The 21794-nt window shown below is 39.2% G+C and overlaps 1 protein-coding gene across 3 annotated transcripts in view; it reads right to left on the bottom strand.

Moving 5' to 3' along the window:
- Positions 1-625: 625 nt before the first annotated feature.
- Positions 626-21794, bottom strand: part of rarga (retinoic acid receptor gamma a) — a 68688-nt gene continuing 47519 nt past the window's right edge. For all 3 annotated transcript variants that reach the window (XM_055187446.2, XM_055187445.2, XM_055187448.2), the window contains 7 exons: positions 9338-9486; positions 7222-7363; positions 5954-6117; positions 5644-5820; positions 5355-5559; positions 2873-3031; positions 626-2669 (listed from right to left, as the gene is read on the bottom strand). In XM_055187446.2, coding sequence (XP_055043421.1) covers positions 2314-2669; positions 2873-3031; positions 5355-5559; positions 5644-5820; positions 5954-6117; positions 7222-7363; positions 9338-9486 — 1352 coding nt within the window. In that variant the 3' untranslated portion in view covers positions 626-2313. The remainder of the gene's footprint in view (positions 2670-2872; positions 3032-5354; positions 5560-5643; positions 5821-5953; positions 6118-7221; positions 7364-9337; positions 9487-21794) is intronic.

The following is a 21794-nucleotide window of genomic DNA, read 5'->3' as shown; positions in this document are numbered from 1 at the left end:
ATTTATTTACTTTTACACAAGTAAACGTAACAACCTCTTACTTGAGTATTAATAAGTACATTTTAATGTAGAAAAAATTTTAACGTGAAAAAGTGAAAAGTACAATATTATGGATCGAATGAAGTGAAGTAAAAGTTCAAAAGTAAAAAAGCCAGAAAAAAGCACCCGGAAAAAGTATAGATACTTGAGCAATGAGAAGTGAATAAAAATGCTTCACTACTATACTCCTCTGTCAGTAGTTATTTAAAGAAAACTATAATTGTGCCACCTAATTTTTTTTTACAAAAAACTTTTTTTAATTGTCCGGAACCCAAACAAAATAAGGAAAAGGCAGTCTGGGAATTTTAATGCTGCTTAAAAAGCATTTCAGGGTGAGTATTTAAGAATCAGGTGGATTAAAAGCCAAATTAAAATTTGTTTCTAGTCAAAGTGGGAATACGTTAAAAAAGCTAAAACATAACATAAATTATTCTGATTTTGTAAGTCAGACATAATTCAATAGTATTAGTGCATGGTACTACAATGTTGTACGGTGGAGCATTTACACGCATATTTGACATTAAGGTGATCATAATGTTCATATTGGTTGAAATATATCTTAAAATAAATTGAATGACACAGAGGGTTTCTCGAAAAAAATGTTTATTGTGCCTCTTATTGTTTATATGGCTTTTTATGTAACAGAATTTGTTGAACACAAACAAAATAGTAATGGTAATACATTAGCCAAGTTGAGAGAACAAAAAATATGACGAAGAGTTATAGCAAAGTAATCTCAACATTCCTTTCGCATTTGCTATACGTGTGGCTGTGGTGCAATTCTGAAGAGGAAAGAGGTCAGTATGACAGCTCACACACTCTCTGACAGCACCACTGTGATAACATTCATTGAACAACGTAGTACACTACAGCTTATTGAGTGCAGCCATACTCACATTCAACACACAAACACACACACAAACAAATCTGAGTTCTGGTCATTGTCATATTGCTTGACTGAGACAACTGAAATATGTTCAGTGGCTCACGACCACCAAATTGCATACGGTGTGTTTTTGGCAATAAACGGACCCAGGTTAAAGGTAAAACCAGCCAAATCTATTACTACGACGAAAAGAGAAGATGAGGGTTCGTCGATAGCCGTGTAGGATACGCAGATCGTTTTCGTTTCATTGTAAGACAGCGGGATTTCTACAACACACATAAATATTGCCTGTATCTAAGCTGCCCAGACAGCAAGCGTTTGGTCCTTACAGAAATGCCCTGAGTCTGAATTTTAACAAGAGCTTTGAATACATATATAATGAGCTTTTCAAGTGAGTGTGTGTGCATGTGTGTGTTAGATCGGATGCATTCCTGTGTTTCATTATGGTACACGAGTTCAGATGTAGTTATCGTGTCTAACCCGATGAGGTCAAATTGCGTAATGGCACACAGCACTGGGCTCGCCATATTTTCATTTGACTCATTATGCACTGCATAACGTCTGAGTATGACATCGACGCAGTATGACTTTTGGGTAATAGACATAAGGGTGTAATGGACAGGTGGATGTTTGGAGCTGGGCTCCTGACCCTACAAGCTGCAAACTTTGGCACAGTCACACCATTCAATTGGCAGCGAATCGTATGACGCAATAAAAAACAGACACGAAACGGGAGTCCCCTAAAAACACAGCTCATCCTAATGATCAATGGGAGATACTCTGCCATTGATCTGATTATCAATGACTTCAATGCTGAGCCAAAGTGCCCAATAACCCAACCAAGCAGTTGGATAAAGACCCAGCAAAGGTTTGCCAGTTATAGTAATCCGATTATCTTTCCGTATTTCTGCCCAGAAAAGCTATCCAAACGAAATATAACTAAGAAAATAGACAAAAATATATAAAGGTATATATAGATATGTATGGGCTTATTCATAAAATGTAAAGAGAACAAACTAGCTCAATGTTGAAAAAAGTCAAAATGATATCAATGAAACAGAAAAACAACTCTATTTTCAGTTTCCATTCTGTATTTTCTTTTGCAAGAACCTTTTTTTTTTGAACCCGTTGAAAGTCAGCTGTTAATAGTGTAAGTCCATTTGGCTTCTCCTTTTTAAAAGTTTTTTTTAAAAAAAGCAATTTTTTTCTGAAAAGCCAGTTGTTTTGTCTTTCGCCTGCCCTCTCGTTCTGCGTGAGAGGTCCTGAGAAGAGGTTTTTACGTGAGTCGCCTCAAATCGACTCACTAATGTCTCTCATCGTTGACCGTGCGGCCTGAGTTAGAAATGTCTGTACAGGTAAGGCTGGAAGAAGCGTGCTTGGTGGCTCTTTCACTGAGCTCTTCCTCCGTGACTTTTTCTGGACACCTCCACGTTGGGTTCCTGGCTGGCCCAGGCTTCTCCGTCGCTGTCCGTACCTCTCTCCTCCTCTCCGTCATCGTCGTCGTCGTCTTCCTCCTCTGGTGAAGGCTCGCTGCCGTTCTCCGTGGCCCAGCTATCATCTTCATCCTCCTGCTCTTTCTTCATATTGGCCAAAGCTGGAGGAGGGGCCGGCTGCTCGGGCTCGGGCTTCTTCTCTTTGCTCTCGGTCTGGTCTTCAAAGGCCTCTGGGTTTTCCAGCATCTCTCGGATGAGAGGAGGCATTGGGCCTGGAATCTCCATCTTTAGAGTTATAGCCCTTTCTGCGCCTGTAGCATACAACACAAACAGTTCCTTTAGGGACAATGTGAAATTTTTATAGTTTTATAGGTTGAATTTCATACTCTGCTTACAGTATGATATAATCTTATGTCATTTTGATACATCCTTAAAGGCCTGAAGTGCTTTAAAGTGTTTTAAAAGAAACACAGTAGTAGTAAAGCTGAAGTGCTTATTTGTCTGGTAAACTGACCCTTGGTGCTGATGCCACGCAGGTCAGTGATCTTCATCAACATGCGTGGGAACATGTGGGGTTTGTTGGGTCGGCGGCGCCGTGCGTAGATCTTCAGAGCCTCGAGCAGGGGTTCCTGCAGACGATCTACACGCTCAGGCTCCTCAAGGTCCATTCGGTCTAGAGAAAGAGAGAGAGAGAGAGAGTAAAGCTAAGCTTCAGATCAGTAGACATTAAGCTGGATGTAATGTAAAGATACAACTTTCTAAATAGTTCTGGATATTAAAGGGATAATTCACCCAAAACCTCACTCTCATGTTGTTACAAACCTGTATAAATTTCTTTGTTCGTTTTTGAGGATTGTTTGTAATTAAGCCGTTCTTGAGCCCCATTCACTTCCATAGTATTATTTTTCCTACTATGTAAGTGAATGGAGCCCACAAATGGAAATATGAAGAGTTTGGTTCGAAAACGCAATAAATCCATTTTGACTAATTTCTGTAAAAACGTGTTTTCTATACCAAGAAAGTGACAAGATGAAAACCACTATTTTCTGTTACAAACTTTCACATAGCATCTTTAGGTTATAAAAATATTAAACATTGAAATCCATAATTTGATTTTCTAAGTTTCTAAGTTTATTTTTCAAAATGCTATAAATCTATTGACTCAATATCTAAATGTGCATTCATCTTTGCCATGTTATATTCATTTAGTTGACTAGTGGTATACATTGATTAAAAAAATAAACATTAATGGCATTAATCAAAACACTTACTTTATCATATTAAGAACACTGTCATTGCTGCTATTATACTTGGGACGTCGCCACTGAACTTTTTTGACAACGATCAGCTGTAAATGTTTTGGTCCGGCTCGATTTTTGTTGACTTTGAGTAAAATAATGGAAAGTTTTTTAATAAGATGTGTTATGTGTTAGAATGACAAAAGCTTGATGATGTCGGGAGAACAAGCAACAGCCATTATTTTTTCTTCGTCTGAGTGCCTCTCGCGTAAATTATTCGAATTTGATGGCTTACGTTTCTTTCCCCCCACAGAAAACAACCACAGGTTTATCAATGCCATCAAAAGTATTATTTGGTTTTTGTTTGTTTGTTGATCACGAAGTACAAAGTAGATGAGAAAAACTAGGATTCTGTGTACATTCAATGTGCCGCCATTGTTGTTTACAGTACATGGAATGGTGCGCTGTGATTGGTTGAGCGGATTTATTGCATTCTGCAGAAAAGGAGGACTGGCGTTTATCGCGTTTTGGGAAAAAGTAAGAAAAGATGACAGAATAGCATGGCGGATATTGGATTTTGCGTAAAATTAAGAATTTATTTTTTATACTGACCTGGTACAATACTGTTTGGCGGTAACACGTTTGTTTTAAAAATGCCATTTATCGCATTTTGGAACCAAACCCTTCATATCTTCCTTCGTGTTCCTCACAAAAAAACATTTATACAGGTTTGTAACAACATGAGAGTGAACAAATAATGAGAGAATTTTCATTTTTGGGCCAACTATCCCTTAAAGTGAATTTAGGTTATACTTTTTAAATGAACCTATTGAGTCTACAGTTTACGAGTTGTGTTTCTTAAAATTTTGAGAGGAGGGAAAATATGATTTTTTATGTCATGATTTTTTGTGTTTTTTTTGTGTTTTTTTTGGGGGGGGGGCATTTATTACATTCAATTCAATTTCATTATACAATTTAAAAAGCTAAAATCCCCCGTAAATCTAAAATTATAAAAATGACTCAATGTTCCTGTGAAATAACTTCATGTCTTAAAATAGCTTGAATGTAACACCCTTGCTTAATTTAGTAAACATAAGTTAATGAATATGCAAATGAGTCCCCGCCTCCACTCAATCACACAAGCTCGGACAACACAGTGATGTGATTGGCTACAAAATGCTTGTGACATTGAAAATGGGTGGGTTCATATTACGTTTGTCTTTTGAAAACTGCTGTTGTGAGAAGAAGATACTCAGCAATGGTGTTGACTGATGAATTTGCATATGGTTTTTCTTAAAGCATATTAAAAACACAACAAAGACATATAAACAACATTAAAAACTTAATTTTCACCACAATGAGACTTTTAAATTATGTTAAAGGGACAGTTCGCAAAATAAATGTGAGTTTATTTCTTCTGTTGAACCCAAAAGATTGTTTTTAAATAATAGGAACCACACATTTGACAGCACCTATTGACTTCCATAGTAGGAAACAAAACAAAATACTATGGTTATAATGTGGCCACCCTCATTTTTCAAAATATCTTTTTTTTCATACAATAGAAGAAAGAAACTCATACAGGTTTGGAAAAAAATTACTATCCCTTTAAGGTAACTTGCAGCTCCTCTAAGTTTGCTGATGCCCTCTAGTGGACCACGGACCCCTGCTTGGGAACCGCTGATCTACAGCAAATCCATTACGGACTGCTTGCTGCGACTAGGTGGCAACAGATACACAGACTGCATGCTGTAATACCTCCACAAATGAGACAGATGGCGCTGAGTAGGCCGGTCTCCGTGTCATCCATCTCGAGGGGCAGAAGCTGACCGGCAAAAGCGAACACTAGATCTGTGAGTGGGCCAAAGCCAGCATTATGCATCTGAGTCCGGTTGAGGGTCAACCCATCCGAAAAAGTCATTGTGTCTTGCTCTGGTGTATATCGTGTGCAGATTCGCAGCATCTGTAAGACACAAACGTTCATGGGGTTACGGAAAATGCAAGTGTTATGTAGCGGCCACATGGCGGTCAAGGTGAGGGCTCGTACCAGAATATCCAAGCAGGCCGATTTAAGGAGGGTGATCTGATCTGCGATGGTGAGGGTGGTGAAGCCTGGTAGGCGTTTGGCAAACTCCACAATTTTAATGATGCACTTGGTGGAAAGCTCACTGAACTTGTCCCATAGACCCAGATCCAGCTGGACTCGGTGATCTGAGCTGGAGTTCTGAAGAAGAGAGCAATTACAAAGGGGACATTTGGACACAATTTTTAAATGATGCTGTCACCTACATTAGTTGTTTTGCACTGCCACTCTATTACTGAAAGATTTAATTGTTGAAAGATTAAAAAATACTCACTGTAGTATATTTTCCCAGCTGGCAAAGTGAAGGAAAGGTCTCTTGATGGGCTTTGCTCACTTTGTTAACCAGCTCCTCCAGTTCCCCGCTCAGCTCGTAGCTCTCTGGAGGAACGATCTCGTCCTTAATGTCCTTCTTTTTCTTATTTCGATCGTTGCGCACAGCTGAAAGTCACAAAGAGAAGCTGCTTAATATTTTGACGGCGAGTCAAGTTAACCCCCGCACTCCCAAATGATTAGATGTACAACCAAGTGAAACTACAATGTGATAAGCTAGCAAAGCATCTCTCGGCAGGTGAGCTGAACATTTTATTAAAACTAAATGTAATTTTTTATTGCATTGAGTTAAAATATGATTTGTTTTTTACAGGTTTTGTTTTATGATATTCACCCTCAAAAACACATCACACACAAGATTTATAACTTGTATGCTGTATCATCATGTCATGCCTAGTTGGGACACAACGTCACCCAATGCCAAATCCCTACCATTATCACTATTACACTGAAACTGACCTCAGATCAGACATTGTGGGTGTTTGGTAAGTGACCGAGGGGAGAAGAGCACTGCCAACCCTACACCCCATCTCTATTCACGCCCCCCTCCCATTCTTTCCTTCCTCTCAGGATATCCAGTAATAGCAAAAGCACAATGTGATCCCGGTCCCTACACACATCCCATACATGTAAACACACACATACATGTCCCAGCGGACACATAGACGGCCAATGTGCCACTTTCCCTCTGACATCACCGCCCGTGACCCTGGCAAACGAACAAACACAGGCCCCAGACGCGAGCTATTGTCTTACTTAAACACAAATCTGTTAGTACCAAGTCATAAAATGACTAGAGGAAAGGCTACCAAAGAAATCACACCTGGTGATGGATTCATGTGGGTGAAACTACAGTCACGAAACCCGAATTGAGCTTTAACCTTCAATGCTTTGTTTGCCGTGTTAGTCATACTTTGTGTTTTCGAGCATCTCGAACCTGCAGTCAACAAGCGTCTCGTCTGCAGCGTGTTTACGTGTGTATTTTTAAATCCCAGCCACCGTGTGCGTTTGCCAGTGTCCCACAAGAGTCTAGGCTCTAAATTTGTCTGCAGATCTCTGGGCGGTGTGTGTCTCTTTCACAACTCCGAGCCTACATCAGCACCTCCATGTCTGCCCTCCTGTTAAACAGTCTCTATATTTGCATCCGTGTGCGTGTGGGTCTTGGCGGAGGGCCACGGGGCCCGCGTGCCTGACGGAGCACTGAACCCTCACCTTCCTTGGACATGCCAACCTCGAAGCACTTCTGCAGTCTGCAGTACTGGCAACGGTTGCGTGTGACCTTGTTGATCTGGCAGTTCTTGTCGCGGTGGCAGGTGTACACCATGTTCTTCTGAATACTGCGACGGAAGAAGCCCTGTAACCCACATCCAGGAGAGAGAGACTAGGTCAACTGAGGAGTATATTGCAAACATCACTACAGTACTTACTAACATACAAGTGTGGGTTGTCTAAAGATACAGATCTTTAGTCTTGAAATGAATGTAATTTTTTAATGGCTTTTTTGGGTGTTTTTGTAAAATAGCAAATAGACAGTATGCACGCCGGTGAACACAATAACAAAAAACTGAGTTACACACTCTTTATTGTCTGGCCACCAAAGTTATGAACCTTATGAACTAGATAAGACAAGTTTATTAATTTGTGAATATTTGTGCTGTCACAGTTTTTGTCACATCAGCAAGACATATGAGACCTTTTAACAATGATTTTACCACACTTTGTGGGATGCCTTATGCTGCGTACACACAAAACGCGAAGCATAACTTTCCTCGCGGGATTTAACTTATTGTCATGCACATTTTTCCCTTGAGACTAATATTTTCAATTTGCACGAAGTAGTGGTGGGCAACAATTAATCGCATATACAAATAAAAGTGAGTTTTTGCACAATACATGAATGTGTGTAATTACTATTCATGTATTTATTTAAGAAACATTTGCATGTGTATATAACATTTACATATTTACATTTAAATTTATATATTAATATATATTTATATATATATATATATATATATATATATATATATATATATATATATATATATATATATATATATATATATATATTAATGTGCTGGGCAAAAATTAATCGTGATTAATTGCATACAAAATAAAAGTACATTTTTGCATAATATATGTGTGTGTGCAATCATTATGTATATTTAAACACACACACACATACATGTATAGATTTCAGAATATTTTTTATTATATATTTATTAAAATGTATATATAATATAGAATATATAAAATAAATAAATAAATTATATATATATATATATATATATACTTTTCTTAAATACATACATGAATGTGTGTGTATTTATATATACATAATAACTACACACATAACACACTTGTATATTATGTTACAAATCACTTTTATTTTGTATGCGATTAATCGAGATTAATCTTTGCCCAGCACTACAATTTTATATATTCTATATTATATATAAATTTAAATAACTTATATGTAGGTAAAACATTTCTGACATGTATGTGTGTGTTTTCATGTTTAAATATACATAATAATTACACACAAACTCACTTTTATTTTGTATGCGATGTATCTCGATTAATCATTGCCAACACTAAGGCGCATAGCACATATTTTCGCAGCAATTGCGCCACCCAATTTGTGTCATTTGCATCGCCCTGCGCAAGCTTGCATCTATTCACGTCTTTGCGTTGACTTTGTAGGTAATCTACTCGCGCAAATCGTTAAATTGACATTTGGTGTGTATGCCCCTTAACACCACTTAACCATGCTAAATTGTAATAAATAAATAAAAATAAAAAATCAATCGCAATGGACTCATGAAACTGTCTCTTTTACAAAATTATCTTTTATATATTTGTAAAACTTTTTACTCCCTGCTTTAAAGTTTATTCAATTCTAATAAATTTTTTTATAGCATCTCACAATTTTGCATTGCATTAAAGCAGCAAATACATAGTACAGCCAAACATATAAAAAAATAAATGACTAAACTCATTTTAAGTGTTTATTAAAATTATCTCACATAATGTGAAGAACATTCTGTGAAAATATAACTTTGATATCTTTAATATTGACTGCTTGAAATCAGTGTGAATTGATGCTCCAAATCTCATAATAAAACCTGGATATTAATAGCGCTTAAGTTTATATCAGTTTAATCAGTTTAATCGTTTAAAGGTGCTGACGGTAATAAGTGCACTTTAAAGTATGCAAAAGACAACCCATTTTTTATACGCAAGTTCTCATACACCATCAATAAGGAGTTTGTAACAGATTAACGAAAGAACATGAGATTTGTCAGGCCGGAGGCGACGAGATGTTTACCTTGCACCCCTCGCAAGAACTGACACCATAGTGGTACCCGGAAGACTTGTCCTGGCAGACGAAGCAAGGTTTGTAGACACGAGGTGGAGGTGGCGGAGAGGGGGAGCTGGGCACCATCTCCTCTGAACTGGTGCTCTGGGTCTCTACCGCTAAAGAGAGAGAGAAAAAAAACACATCAGACCTAATGAAATCACTTCACAGTATTTACACAACACAGGAGGATTTAATGAGAGTGAGATATTAAACGCCACATGCCGAGAAGAAAAGATTCCCATGAACCTTTTAAACCCTATCCGGTTTCAAAGGCACACAAGTACTTTGAAAACCATTACGGTTTCGTGTTAACCCAGAAACAGAAATGCACAAGATGCAAACTTTTACTCAAATTATTATATGCTAAACAGCTGCCAGTTACCTAAATCAGGTCTAGTTAGCACCTCTGTGGTATTCACCACCCCCTCTGGCCCACCCATAAGGAGGGCAGTATTTCAGAGGATTAGACTGAAGTGACTGACAGCGGAAAGAAAAGAAAACACAAACAGCTTAACACTCGGAGACTGATGAGCGCTGAAGATAAGACAGGTAGCTCATCTTTGTCACACAGCCTGGGGGCAAAACCCCACCCCGCATTTGGCGCCTCGCTCGCAGGACAGCAGACTGACGCGAGTCGAGCATTCTCCTGTCTTGCTAATTCTTAACACCAGAGATGTCAGGCCTTGCCATAAATCATGACTTTGACATCTTTACATGTATGCATTTAGCAGATGCTTTATCCAAATTTAAGGTATATACTTTTATGAGTTTGTGTTTCCTGGGAGTCTAACCTATGACCCTGTGGTATTTTTAGTACTGACATTATATATAACATCTCTTACTATAAAAACACCAAATTAAACATCTAAAAGAGCATGCGAGTTACATTTGACTTTTTCCATACATTTTTTATGCCGTAGACAGCAACCAGGGCCATGTATATGTATGTACATACCGAGACTGTATCAGATGTGTGGAAGGTAATAAACAATCAGAAAGAATGTAAAACATGTTTGTTGGTTTCAGATTTTACAACTTTACAAATGCAAAGCATGATCATATCGCATACTGTATTTTTAAACCGAGATATCGCATTCCCCTTCAATACCGTGCAGCCCTTCAAGAGAAGTCGCAAAATTTTATTCATGTAATATATCTTCGTAACCAAACGGTAATCTTGAAACAACTGTTCTTTCACCTTTTACCCTTGGCTTTCCACAAACCCCGAGCCCCCAATCTCACCCTTCCATCTTTTGACACACAAACCCTATTTTTCTCTTGTTTCCTGGCCCTAAATTCCTTAGTGCAGTCCTGCTAGGTTTTAATAGGGGGCCACGCTCGTAAGCCAAGCCTATAAAGGTGGTCTCATGGCCGGACCAGAGGCCCCAACCCGGCTGGCAGGGTCTTTATTAAGACTCAGACACCTCAGGCGGCCTTTCACACCACCAGCTGTAGCCCTAGCTAGTAAAAAAAGACCGATCATAAAAATAAAAAAACAGGGTGGCTCTAAAATGCTAACTTTTACTGCTCCACCTTCTTCAGCCAATTTCAATGGAGAACCGAGGACTCCACCCTCTTTTCCTCCATAAGGGTTTGGCAAAAACCACCAGCTTGGACTTTTACAAGAGTTTGGAGACTTCAAAAGAAGAAAAGGGGGCATAAAGTTAGGAATTTGATAGAAAACAGCAAAAAGGGGGTGAGAATGGAGCTCTCTTTAAGGTTAAGCTCAGCTACAGTAGAGCCCTCTGTTCATGGCCATGGTTACAAACAACTCTCTTATTCTTCAAGCGAGAGTTTATAAGCTTAAAGTCTACAGGGAATTACAAGAGCATTCAAACTGTTTTCAATGTGCGTGATACGTGTGACACGCACTGCATTGTGCAATACTTTTGTTTTCCTACTTGTCTGTTTTGAGGAACGCTACAGAAGACCTTGCATTGCAATGAAAGTAAGTGAAAAGGTTACGTTTTTTGGCTTTGTTGAAAACACCAACTACATCATAAATAAGAACTGATATATAAAGGTGCTCAAAACAGAAATCTTGTTAAACACCAAGCATGTGTGCCATCAAACCATGCCAATGCTCTTTGAACTAAACGTTGAATGCAGGATCAATGCAAGTGTAAACTCATTTGTTTATGTGGTAAAAATGGCATTACGTTGGTAACGACAAGTGCTTTAAAAGGATCACAAACCACATGTGGCGTAAAAATGGCTACTGACTGACACCGTCTGAGTGGCAAAGTAAAAAAGGGAGGGTGAGACGAAAAAATCCATCAGGATCTCTCAACAACCCGAGACGGTTCCTGCCGTAAAAACCCAGTTGCTTTCCCTCCCTCTAAAACGCTTCTACCCCGAATATCAGTCAACAGTTCTCCCAGGGCGCACAATGGGATGGGCTTTTCTGTGAGGCGGCACTCAGCGCTCCTCTGTTTGGGAAACAAAGCGTTCCGAAACGAGAGGCCTTCTTATCAGCTCACCAGCAAGGGACTCGATTTGCATGACAATGTGAATGCAGAGGGTGGATGGCTGGTGATGAAGTGACAGGTAGAGACTGACTGCGGTTATCAGGAGACTTCGTTCGTTTCCTGCCCGGTATTGTGTTTCTCCCTATACTGGTCTCTCTGTATTCTCTGTACACAACTATTCCAGGTGGACCATCCTGTGTTAATCCCACTGTCAACCTAGACAAAATGACGACCCGGCGCTAGGGAAACGTCCGTATGTACACCCACAAGCACAATGGACAGAGTAAATGCATGTATACCAGTACAGACAGTATAGAGTCTCCAACCTTTTTGTGAACAAGGGTATCTAAAGGGATTTTTTTTTATATAGTCTACTCAAAACGTTTATTTTTTCAACTTTTCAACATTAAAACGTTATTGTTTAAAATGATAAAATAAAAATATCTCATAAATTAATATAAAAATTGAGGCTATTAATAGAATGTGCTTTGGCGGGCAACTCAAAGATTATGTGCGGGCAACCTTGTGCCCGCGGGCACCATGTTGGAGACTACTGCTAAAAAAAGCATCTAGGTTTAGTTTATATTTGTATCTATATATAATCTATTCATGGATATATCTACACTCTCAGAAAAAAAAGTACAGAAGTTGTCACTGGGATTGTACCTTATAAAAAGGTCCTACTATGTATCATTTTGGTAAAGAGATGTGTTTTTCAAGTACCAGTATGTACCTCTAAAGCAGGGGCTCCCAAAATAATTTCGTGACCCACTTATAATATATAAGGTATAAGATATCACGAGACCCACCAACATACATTTAGTTTTTATTTCCTTGTCATTGTATTAATATAATGTAAGTTTAATTGCAATAGCAAAATACATTATGGTAGATATCATATCAAAATAATTGTCATTGCGTGTCATTAGTTTTGGGCTAAATTGTTTTGTGTCATTAACCACTACATCTAGGGCTGTCATGGTTATGAAATTTGGCTGATGGTTAATTGTCTTATCAATTGTAGCGGTTATGACGATTAATTGTCTGTTTTATTGCTTTGACATTTAATTCTCATACTTTTGTTTGTACGTTTGTTTATTAAATAATTTTCAAGTTTGTGATTATTTAAATTAAATATTTTGCAATGTTTACCTTGCAGTAAATATTAATACACATAAAACATATTTTAACTCTTTCCCCGCCAGCATTTTTAAAAAAAGTTGCCGGCCAGCGCCAGCATTTTTTATGATTTTCACAAAAGTTTAATGCCTTCCAGAAAATGTTCTTCTTTAAATATATAAACAAACAATATATCAGATGAAAGAACAGACCCTCTGCTTTCAAACAAAAAAAACCGTTTCATCCTACCTTCATTAGTTCTCTTGTAATTACCTCTCAAACATGGGTAGGTTTCTTCAAAAACACCAAATTTTGAGCAAAAAGCTGAGATAATTCCATTTTTGCGAAGGATTTTGATAGAGATCAGATGCAGAGCGATCTTTAAAACATACACAGAGTTCTTTCTCTTTCATGTGAGGCGCTACTTCCAGGTTGTATAAGTTGCGGAAGTGCGCCACCTGGTGGATAATAGCATTATTGAGGAAAGACGGAAAATCTCGTCATTGGCAGGGAAGCGTTTTCTCTTAATTGACGAGATATCTCGTCAATGGCGGCGAAAGAGTTAAAGTAATCTGATAATGTCTCATTTATACAGGCACCGCAGCTCCCCCTTGTGTTTTTTAGAGAGATGTGCAATCATTGCGGTGAGCTGAAATTTTCGCGATGAGGTCAAACAATCGCGATAAGGCGATTATTTATTCATTGTAACAGCCCTAACTTCATCCACTTTGTATGACCCAACTTATCCCATTTTGCAACCCAAAGTGGGTCCCTACCCACAGTTTGAAAACCTCTGCTCTAAAGTACCAATGTGTACATTTGAGGTACCAATATGCACCTTTAGGTACTAGGGATGCATAACAATTTATCGCGATTAATCTATAGCAGAATAAAAGTTGTTGTTTACATCATATATGTGAGTGATAATAACTTTGATGTGTATATAATAACTTTGTATAGATAAATGCACACACATGCATGTATATATTTTAAAAAAATACATGTGTATTTGTATTTTTATGTATAATTTAGGAATGCACGATATAACGCCCGACATATCGTTATCGGCCGATAACTGCTTATTTTTAATATTAGCGGTTATCGGTCTGATAGCAAGATTAGGCCGATAAATGAAAGCCGATAAATGATGGATTATTTTGGTTTGTTGAACCACTTCACTTGCTCATTGCTGGCCATGTGGAGTTTTGATTGGTACTTTCTGTGACATCGCATGAAGATGACACGTGTTACGGGCTTAAGAATAGTATGCTAATCTAGCGCAAAGACAAGATGTCCGCGGTCTGCAAGTTTTTCATTGTGAAAATAATATGAATATTTATCGGCCTATAGATATCGGTTATCGGCCCCCAAATATAAAGAGTTATCGCTTATCGGTATCGGCCAAAATTTCCATATCGGTGCATCCTTAGTATAATTTATATTATATATAAATATAAATACTTAATATATATTTTTCTTAAAATTATACATGCATGTGTGCATATTTATATATACGGTTGTGTACCGTCTTACCGGTATGTGTGTGTAAAATATAGTGGGCAGGTATTGCCAATGAAGTGCAAGTGAATGAACATAAACACATCCACTGTGGTGCAAAAACACAATTTAGTCCAAGTTCAAATTCATTGGTCATGCGGCACTCCTAAAAATGTGTTTCTGAAAGGTTCTTTGTAAGGCTGTATTGTTCCATAAAGAACCTCCACAGAACCTTTCTGTGGCACAAAAGATTCTTTGTGGTGGAAACGTTTTTGCATACAATAAAAAGGTTTTTAAAGAAACTAAAAGGTCCACTGAGGAAGCAAAAATGGTTGGACAAACCAGTGAACTAAACAACTAGTGCAAAAACATGGATAACCAGAAGTGAGCGATGACCAAAAATGTCTTGATTTTGGTTGAAAAAGTAGAGAAAGAACCAGTACAAGTGTCAGTTTCATGTGTTTTAAGTGTTGCAACATCACATTTTGCTCTGCAGCATACAGTATGACGCACTGGCTGTGGAACAACTATTCTTTCACAATAGAGGAGCAGATTTTGTGTACGTGACTGTGGGTGTGATTGAATCTTTAGTGGAACACTGTTCCCAAATCTAGTTTTGGCATGTGAGTTAGTGTGTGTGTGCTCAGTTCTGCATGGGCGCTCATCCAGCGAGTGTCTCTAAAGACTCCCATTTGATTTGCAAATATAGTTCTCTCCGTCTCAATTCCTCATAAGTATTTCAGCGTGTTGGGCGTGTTTTTGCTTGCTGTTCGCTTTGTGTTTCTCAGAACATAATCCTGCTTCCCTACACGGAAAGTTACCAGATTTTGCTTTGTCTCTATTAAGATTGCATCGCCGGTTTTGGACGGACATGCTGCTTTGTTGCATGTGTGGCAGACGGGCCACCGATTAGCCAGGTTTTGTGAAGCGAGGTGATTGATAGACTGACTGGCAGCAGTGCCTGATGGGAGAAAACACATAGCCCTCCAATGACTGCCAGCTTCCTGATTAGGGGAATCATCCGTGGCTCTATCTCTCTCTCTCTCTCTCTTTCTTTCTCATTGCCCATGACTTCCTGCCATCACCCAGATCCTCCTCACATGCTGTTGTCATTGTACCACCTCATATAACACAACCACATTTCCTTCCTCTTAACTGCATCACGGTGTCTTTCCGCTGTATGTAACTCTCTTTGATTACTGGCTTTATCTTACTGCAAACTGTTTTCGACATTCGTGAATTAAGAAACAATGCTTCTTGCATTCGAAACATTTACCAGAAAGCCACAAATAAAAACTTTTATTTTTAAGAGATAAAGCTGCTATACTTAATCTTTCTGCCTATAATTAAAGCAGCATCACTTGTATAATTCAAAGGCAATGGAATCACAGAATGCATTTTAATCAGGGTTCCCACACCTTAGTTAACTTCAAATTCAAGGACCTTTCAAGGACTTTCCAGGTCTTATACCCTCAAATTCAAATGTGGGGACACATTTCAAGTGAGAGCAAGGTTACATCGTGTTACCTTTTAAAATACATTGTTACAGTTCCCTTTTGAGGGAACTCGCGCTGCGTCATTGCGGTGACACTTTGGGGACACCTCCAGGGGTAAGTTCGTCTGAATGTTTATATCAAATTCAATCAATGGTGGACTTAAAGACAAAGACATGTGTGACGCGGGAGCCAGAAAGTATATCGCTATCTGAAATATCGCCAAAGACAACGTTACAGGGACGCAGGAAGTATGGCAAGGGAGACGCAGCGTCTCGTTCCCTTCTCAGGGAACAACAGTTACAATCATAACCCGTGGAACTACACAGGGAACAATATGGATTTTTTCCAGAAAACTTGGATAAAATAGATTCAAGCACTTTCAATCACTTGTATGTTTATTTTTAAAAACTTTTTAAAATATACATACCCGTAAGGACCCGTGGGAACCCTGTGTAATGAGCTTAGTTAAAAAAGATGACTGAAATTTAAAATAAAATAAATTATATGTATTACTAACAATTACTTTTACAATTACTCTACATTGACTTCTTTATTACAAATATGGTTGCTCTTTGCGTATTTATGCACCACATCACTCCCTTTCGCTTTGCTTGTATGTAAATCAACATGCTGCTTATGTAGAGCGTTTCAAATCAATCACTTGCAAATTTCCACGTTATACAGAACAAAGGGTTGCTGTTAAAGGCTCATAGGTAAATCGCTGGGATTTGAAACAAAGCTACACTTTTCGCAGTGATGCCACAGAAGAACCAATTTGGTCCCCCGAAGAATGTTCTTACGTTTTTATAGAAGTTATATAGTTCTGTGGATGTTAAAGGGTCTTTACGGCACCATACAGCCCGTTAAAGCACATTTACTTTTAAGAGTTTAGTGTCTGCGCACCACAGACGCAGAACAAAAGGAACGGTAAGTTATAGAGCTGAGAGGTGTGCGTGTGCTTTCATTAAAGGTGCTGACCGGCAGCAGTTGCTATCAACAGCTGCCTGTGAGCTCATTACCTGATCCCCCCAAAACAGCCCATCACCAGACCCCCACCCTCGCCCCATGTACTCCATCCCGGGCCTGTAAAAGGAGGAGCTCTTCCTGTTTCAATACGGCTCTTTCTGAAAGGAAGCCCTGTGATAAAACTGGGCTGCCATCCAAAAGATGGCTCTGAGAGAAAGACAGAGAGTGTGAGAAACTGGTCAATTTCTCAAGAAATTTACACTCTTATGTCATAACCAGCATACAGGTATGAATACATATATGAACACATATGCACCCACACTGGCTGGCAGACTTAATGTAGACAGTTATCGTTCTCATATAGTCATCGTCATGGAGTCTGGCCAGAATCGAGGTCTTCTGCAGGCCAAGACCTTCAAACAGGGTGATAGAAAGGGCAGCAGGTAAAGAGGAGCCTTGCTTTTTGGGACAGTTTCAAACTTGAACTATATTTAACAATGACTTATAAACATCTCAATATTGTGCAACACGACCAGTGACCAGTGTCAGTAAGCAAACACAATCAATCATATGTAGCATCTACTGCACTGTACTGTACTACTGATAAGCAATCCAAATATAACTTGCACAGATACTAACCTCCACACCAGTAGGAAGGACTTTAGTTTCATTTTATTTATCTATACTCCTAAAATTATAAAGGGGGTGTGGTATAGTGGTTAAGGACCAGGCAGGTAATCTAACCTTTTTAGAATTACACATTTGGCACATCATTTATCAAAAGCAACTTGTAGTGCAATACAAGGTATACATTTTATCAGTGGCGGCTCGTGACTGCTCATCCGAGGGGCGCAAATTTAAAATATGTGTTCTGAGTGTCATGTGTGTTGCTTGCGTTTTCAAAATATGTGTTTGTTGCGTCATGTGAACCATGTGCATCACGTGTATTGTCAAAATAAGTGCCTGCTGCACACGCGTCAAAACCGTTTATGATAAGAGACGCTCACGTTCACAAAATACACGCAAGACACTCCCTTAACAGTAAACTCTGATTATGCATAAGACGGGCTACATACATGTTGTGACGAACTTCGCATCGAGTGCCCTCAAAAAAACAAGTCACCGGCTACCACTGCATTTGGGTTACAACCAATGGATCTTCTATAGGCTGCATTAATGTTATATTATGTTCCCGAGCAAAGCGTTAAAATATTATAAAACAAAGAATACATCTACTAAACTACTTATACACTATAAAAATAAACAAAAGTATAAATTAAAACTAACAAAGGCATTGTATCCCTTCCACACGCAATTTTATTTTCTATTCCTTCTATGCATTTGTCAATAAAGTGATATTAAATGTGTTCTGAGTTTGTCACACCCCAAAAAAAAGGGTTATTGGCCACCCCCAGCCAAATTGAAATGATAAAAAATGACCCCAAGTAAATAAAATAAGCAGCGTTCTCTCAGCGTTCGCTCTCAAACGCTGGGGGTGTGTCCACTGTCAGCGTCGAAACCACGCCCACTTGCATCTCTCTGTCTCTCTCAACTTTCAAATACAGCTACAATCTGAATGGATGCTCGTGATTGTGTTAGGGGCGGGGCCATGCTCTGTGGCTCCAGTGCATCATCGAGCCACCATTTTAGCCCCGCCTTAATAATCCTGAACACAGAAATGTGGAAAAACTGTTAAATTCAGTACTGCATAGTTCACAGTCTTTGTATCGTGTTTCAGCAATACATTTCTAATACATTATTAGAAACAATTTTCTGAAATGACCTCAACACTGAACTTGCGTACACCGTAACATCTATAAGAGCTGTACGGCACGCACTGCTTGAAAATAAAGCTAAAGATAGTTCAAAAGAACAATGAACTTGAATTAAAGAGACACTCCACTTTTTTTGAAAATATGCTCATTTTTCAGCTCCCAGAGTTAAACATTTGATTCTTACCGTTTTGTAATCCATTCAGGTGATCTCCGGGTCTGGTGCTAGCACTTTTAGCATAGCATAGCTTCTTAGCACAATCCATTGAATCTGATTAGACCATTAGCATCGCGCAAAAAAATAACCAAAGAGTTTCAATATTTTTCCTATTTAAAACTTGACTCTTCTGTAGTTACGTTGTGTACTAAGACCAACAGAGAAGGCATAGTGATATTACGCACTGCCCAAAAAAAGTCCCCTGCTATTGAAAGTAACCTAGGGGACTATTTTCGGCCCGTGGGTAATATCACTACGTGTAATATCAACCATGTCACAGCAGCAAAGTCCATGATTATTATGCCAGAATGAGAGTATAGTTCCTATCCATATCAGCCTAGAAAATCGCAACTTTTAATTTTCTGTCGGTCTTAGTACACGATGTAAACTATCCCAAAACGCTAAGAATCAAATGCTTAACTCTAGGGGAGCTGGAAAATTAGCTTATTTAAAAAAAGTGGAATGTTCCTTTAACCAAATCTTTAATCCTAAACAGCCTATTTAATAATGTTTGTCCTATTCCTCTGGTAGGACTCTATCCAAACTAGACAGTGAGGGGTAATCAGGACACAATGACGGACTGATTCAGAGCGGACAGATTTCTGGTTCAGACATCCAAATTTGCAACTCCACTGAATCCCCCGAACCCCTGCCAGGCTTCATCTGTGCTGTCAGCCCCTGAGTGTGAATGTCTCCTCTAATTCCTCTCCACTCCAATGGCTGGATGCCTCCTCCATGGACACAACCATTGATCAACGAAGAAGCCAACAGGCAGCGAGGCAGCCTCATCTAGCATTTATCTTTGATCTTCTGGTCCTCGCTGACTTCCTCTCACCATCTGTCTAGCTGTCTGCGCTCACCTGCTTCAAAACAGGGAACTCGGAGTGTGTTACAGTGTCTGAAGTGTTTCTCTGTTTAGGACTTGGGCGGAGGAACTCCTTGTTTGGCCCTTATTGCTTCCTTCCCCAAACAATAGAAACCACAAAAGAAGAACAGAGGAACTACGAAGGTTCACACCTTAAACTTACACATAATACGCTGGGGTAAACGGCAAGTTCGTTGGACTCGAACATTGATCGGAGAGTCAATTGATTTTCTAGTTGCGGTCGTACGCAGTTATGTCTTAAACCTCATACTAAACTTCGTTTCACACAAAGACTGCGGCTTCCTGCTGTCTACGTGATTTGTGGTTAGGGCGAGCAGTAGTTGTGGGTTTTCTTGTGTGTAAATACTGAGCATTTCGCTGTCAATCCAACAGCCTGGCATGGTTCTGTTTTCTCTAATGGCATACGAGTTAGTCTGTGAGAAACTTCTGCTTTGACTAAAGGGGAAATTACAATATGATGCATGCTTACATGAGTGGAATTTTCTCACTTTAGTGTGGCAGCACGCCTACAGAGACTACCCAAGATGATAGGGTGTGGACTGGCACACTTAGTTGAAACTATCAACTGTGAAGATTCATAGCAATACCGCACAACGTCCCTAGAGAATAACAGACAAAGCCGGTCGTAACCTTGAAGAAAGTCACCTTGAGTTGCCGACAATACGTTCGTATTTAGAGCCAACAGAGCTTTTCTAAATGGAGCGTAGAGCATCCGAGACGCAGGCCTGTCAAGCAGACAGACGGTCTCATCCGTGCTCGTATTGAAGACGTTTTCAGACGGCAGATGATCGTTTAAAAAGATGGATGAGTAGGGGGTTAAGTACAGATGGTCTGCCCTAACAAGCATCCTCGGGCTCCTGTATCCATTCATCTTTCATGGCTGATTTAGGATTAATTTTTCTCACACTCTCACCTCTATCTGCACGTAATAGGGATGTGCACAACTACATATTTTTTAAATCAACCAGTCTGTGGGTTGCCAGAATGAAAATACTGTATATATTCAACGATGGGGTTGATTTGCCTCTAAAGGTGACTTCCTTCAAGGTTACAGCTGGCTGGTGTTTGTATTCTCTGGAGTTGCACATGTTTAATATTTTGCAATATAGTACATCACACATAAGATGTTTCAACATAGAAATGTACCTATGCTAATCGACCTAGCAAACCGAGATTACATCTCAAAACCAATGTTTTCTAAGGAACGTGACCTCATCACCATTGCAGCAACCCAACAACCCGATCTTCATTTTAGATAAAATGCATGATTCATTAAGTGTTTCCAATGCACAACTGCACAGAGGAGGAGGAGGGAGTTGAGCTATATTTCGGGTCGCACATAACAGTGAGTCTTAGCAACGATGGAGCCAAGCCGTCAGTCAACAACACACTAGTAACAGAACTTTGCGTTTCACACTGGGCTAACACATGGTTTCAGACTTACACAGACCCTGCCAACGCCTCGGCCCCGGAGAGAAACCGCCAACCAGACACCGGAGCGCTCAGTAAACAACCACTAAATCACTGGACAAAAGGAAAGTGATAACCAAACTATGACAGCCAATGAGCCTCACCCAGAGTTTTCAATCCTGTAATGCTTTGCCTTGTTGTCTTTATCAGAGACCTACGAAAGCTAAAAAAGAAAGGCAGCTAATTAACTTCGGACAAATCCGCTTAGGCCAATGAGTCTTTCCGCTGGCCTCTCAATATGGTACTGAAATCTGCAACAAGGTGTAAGGAACTCGCCCCAAATACAAACCAACACCAAGTTGGCGGACAAACCTTCAGCCGCACGGATGTTTTGGTTTGATCCATTACACTGTCCGAACATTTCGCAGTCGGTCTAAAATTCACATCGTCCCAAGCTGAACTATAAAAAGCTGATTTTTCATATTGACAGTTCCTTGACACCGCTGTGGTATTATAAACTGCCTTTACAGCAGAAAATGAATTTCGTTGACTTACTGTGAAATCTTAGTGGCAACTTACAGCCTCCTCTCCCG

This window comes from Misgurnus anguillicaudatus, chromosome 13, assembly GCF_027580225.2.
Source record: "Misgurnus anguillicaudatus chromosome 13, ASM2758022v2, whole genome shotgun sequence".
In the NCBI taxonomy this organism is placed as follows: Eukaryota; Metazoa; Chordata; class Actinopteri; order Cypriniformes; family Cobitidae; genus Misgurnus; species Misgurnus anguillicaudatus.
The sequence above is the reverse complement of the archived record's forward strand: the minus strand, read 5'-3'. Positions and strand labels throughout refer to the sequence as shown.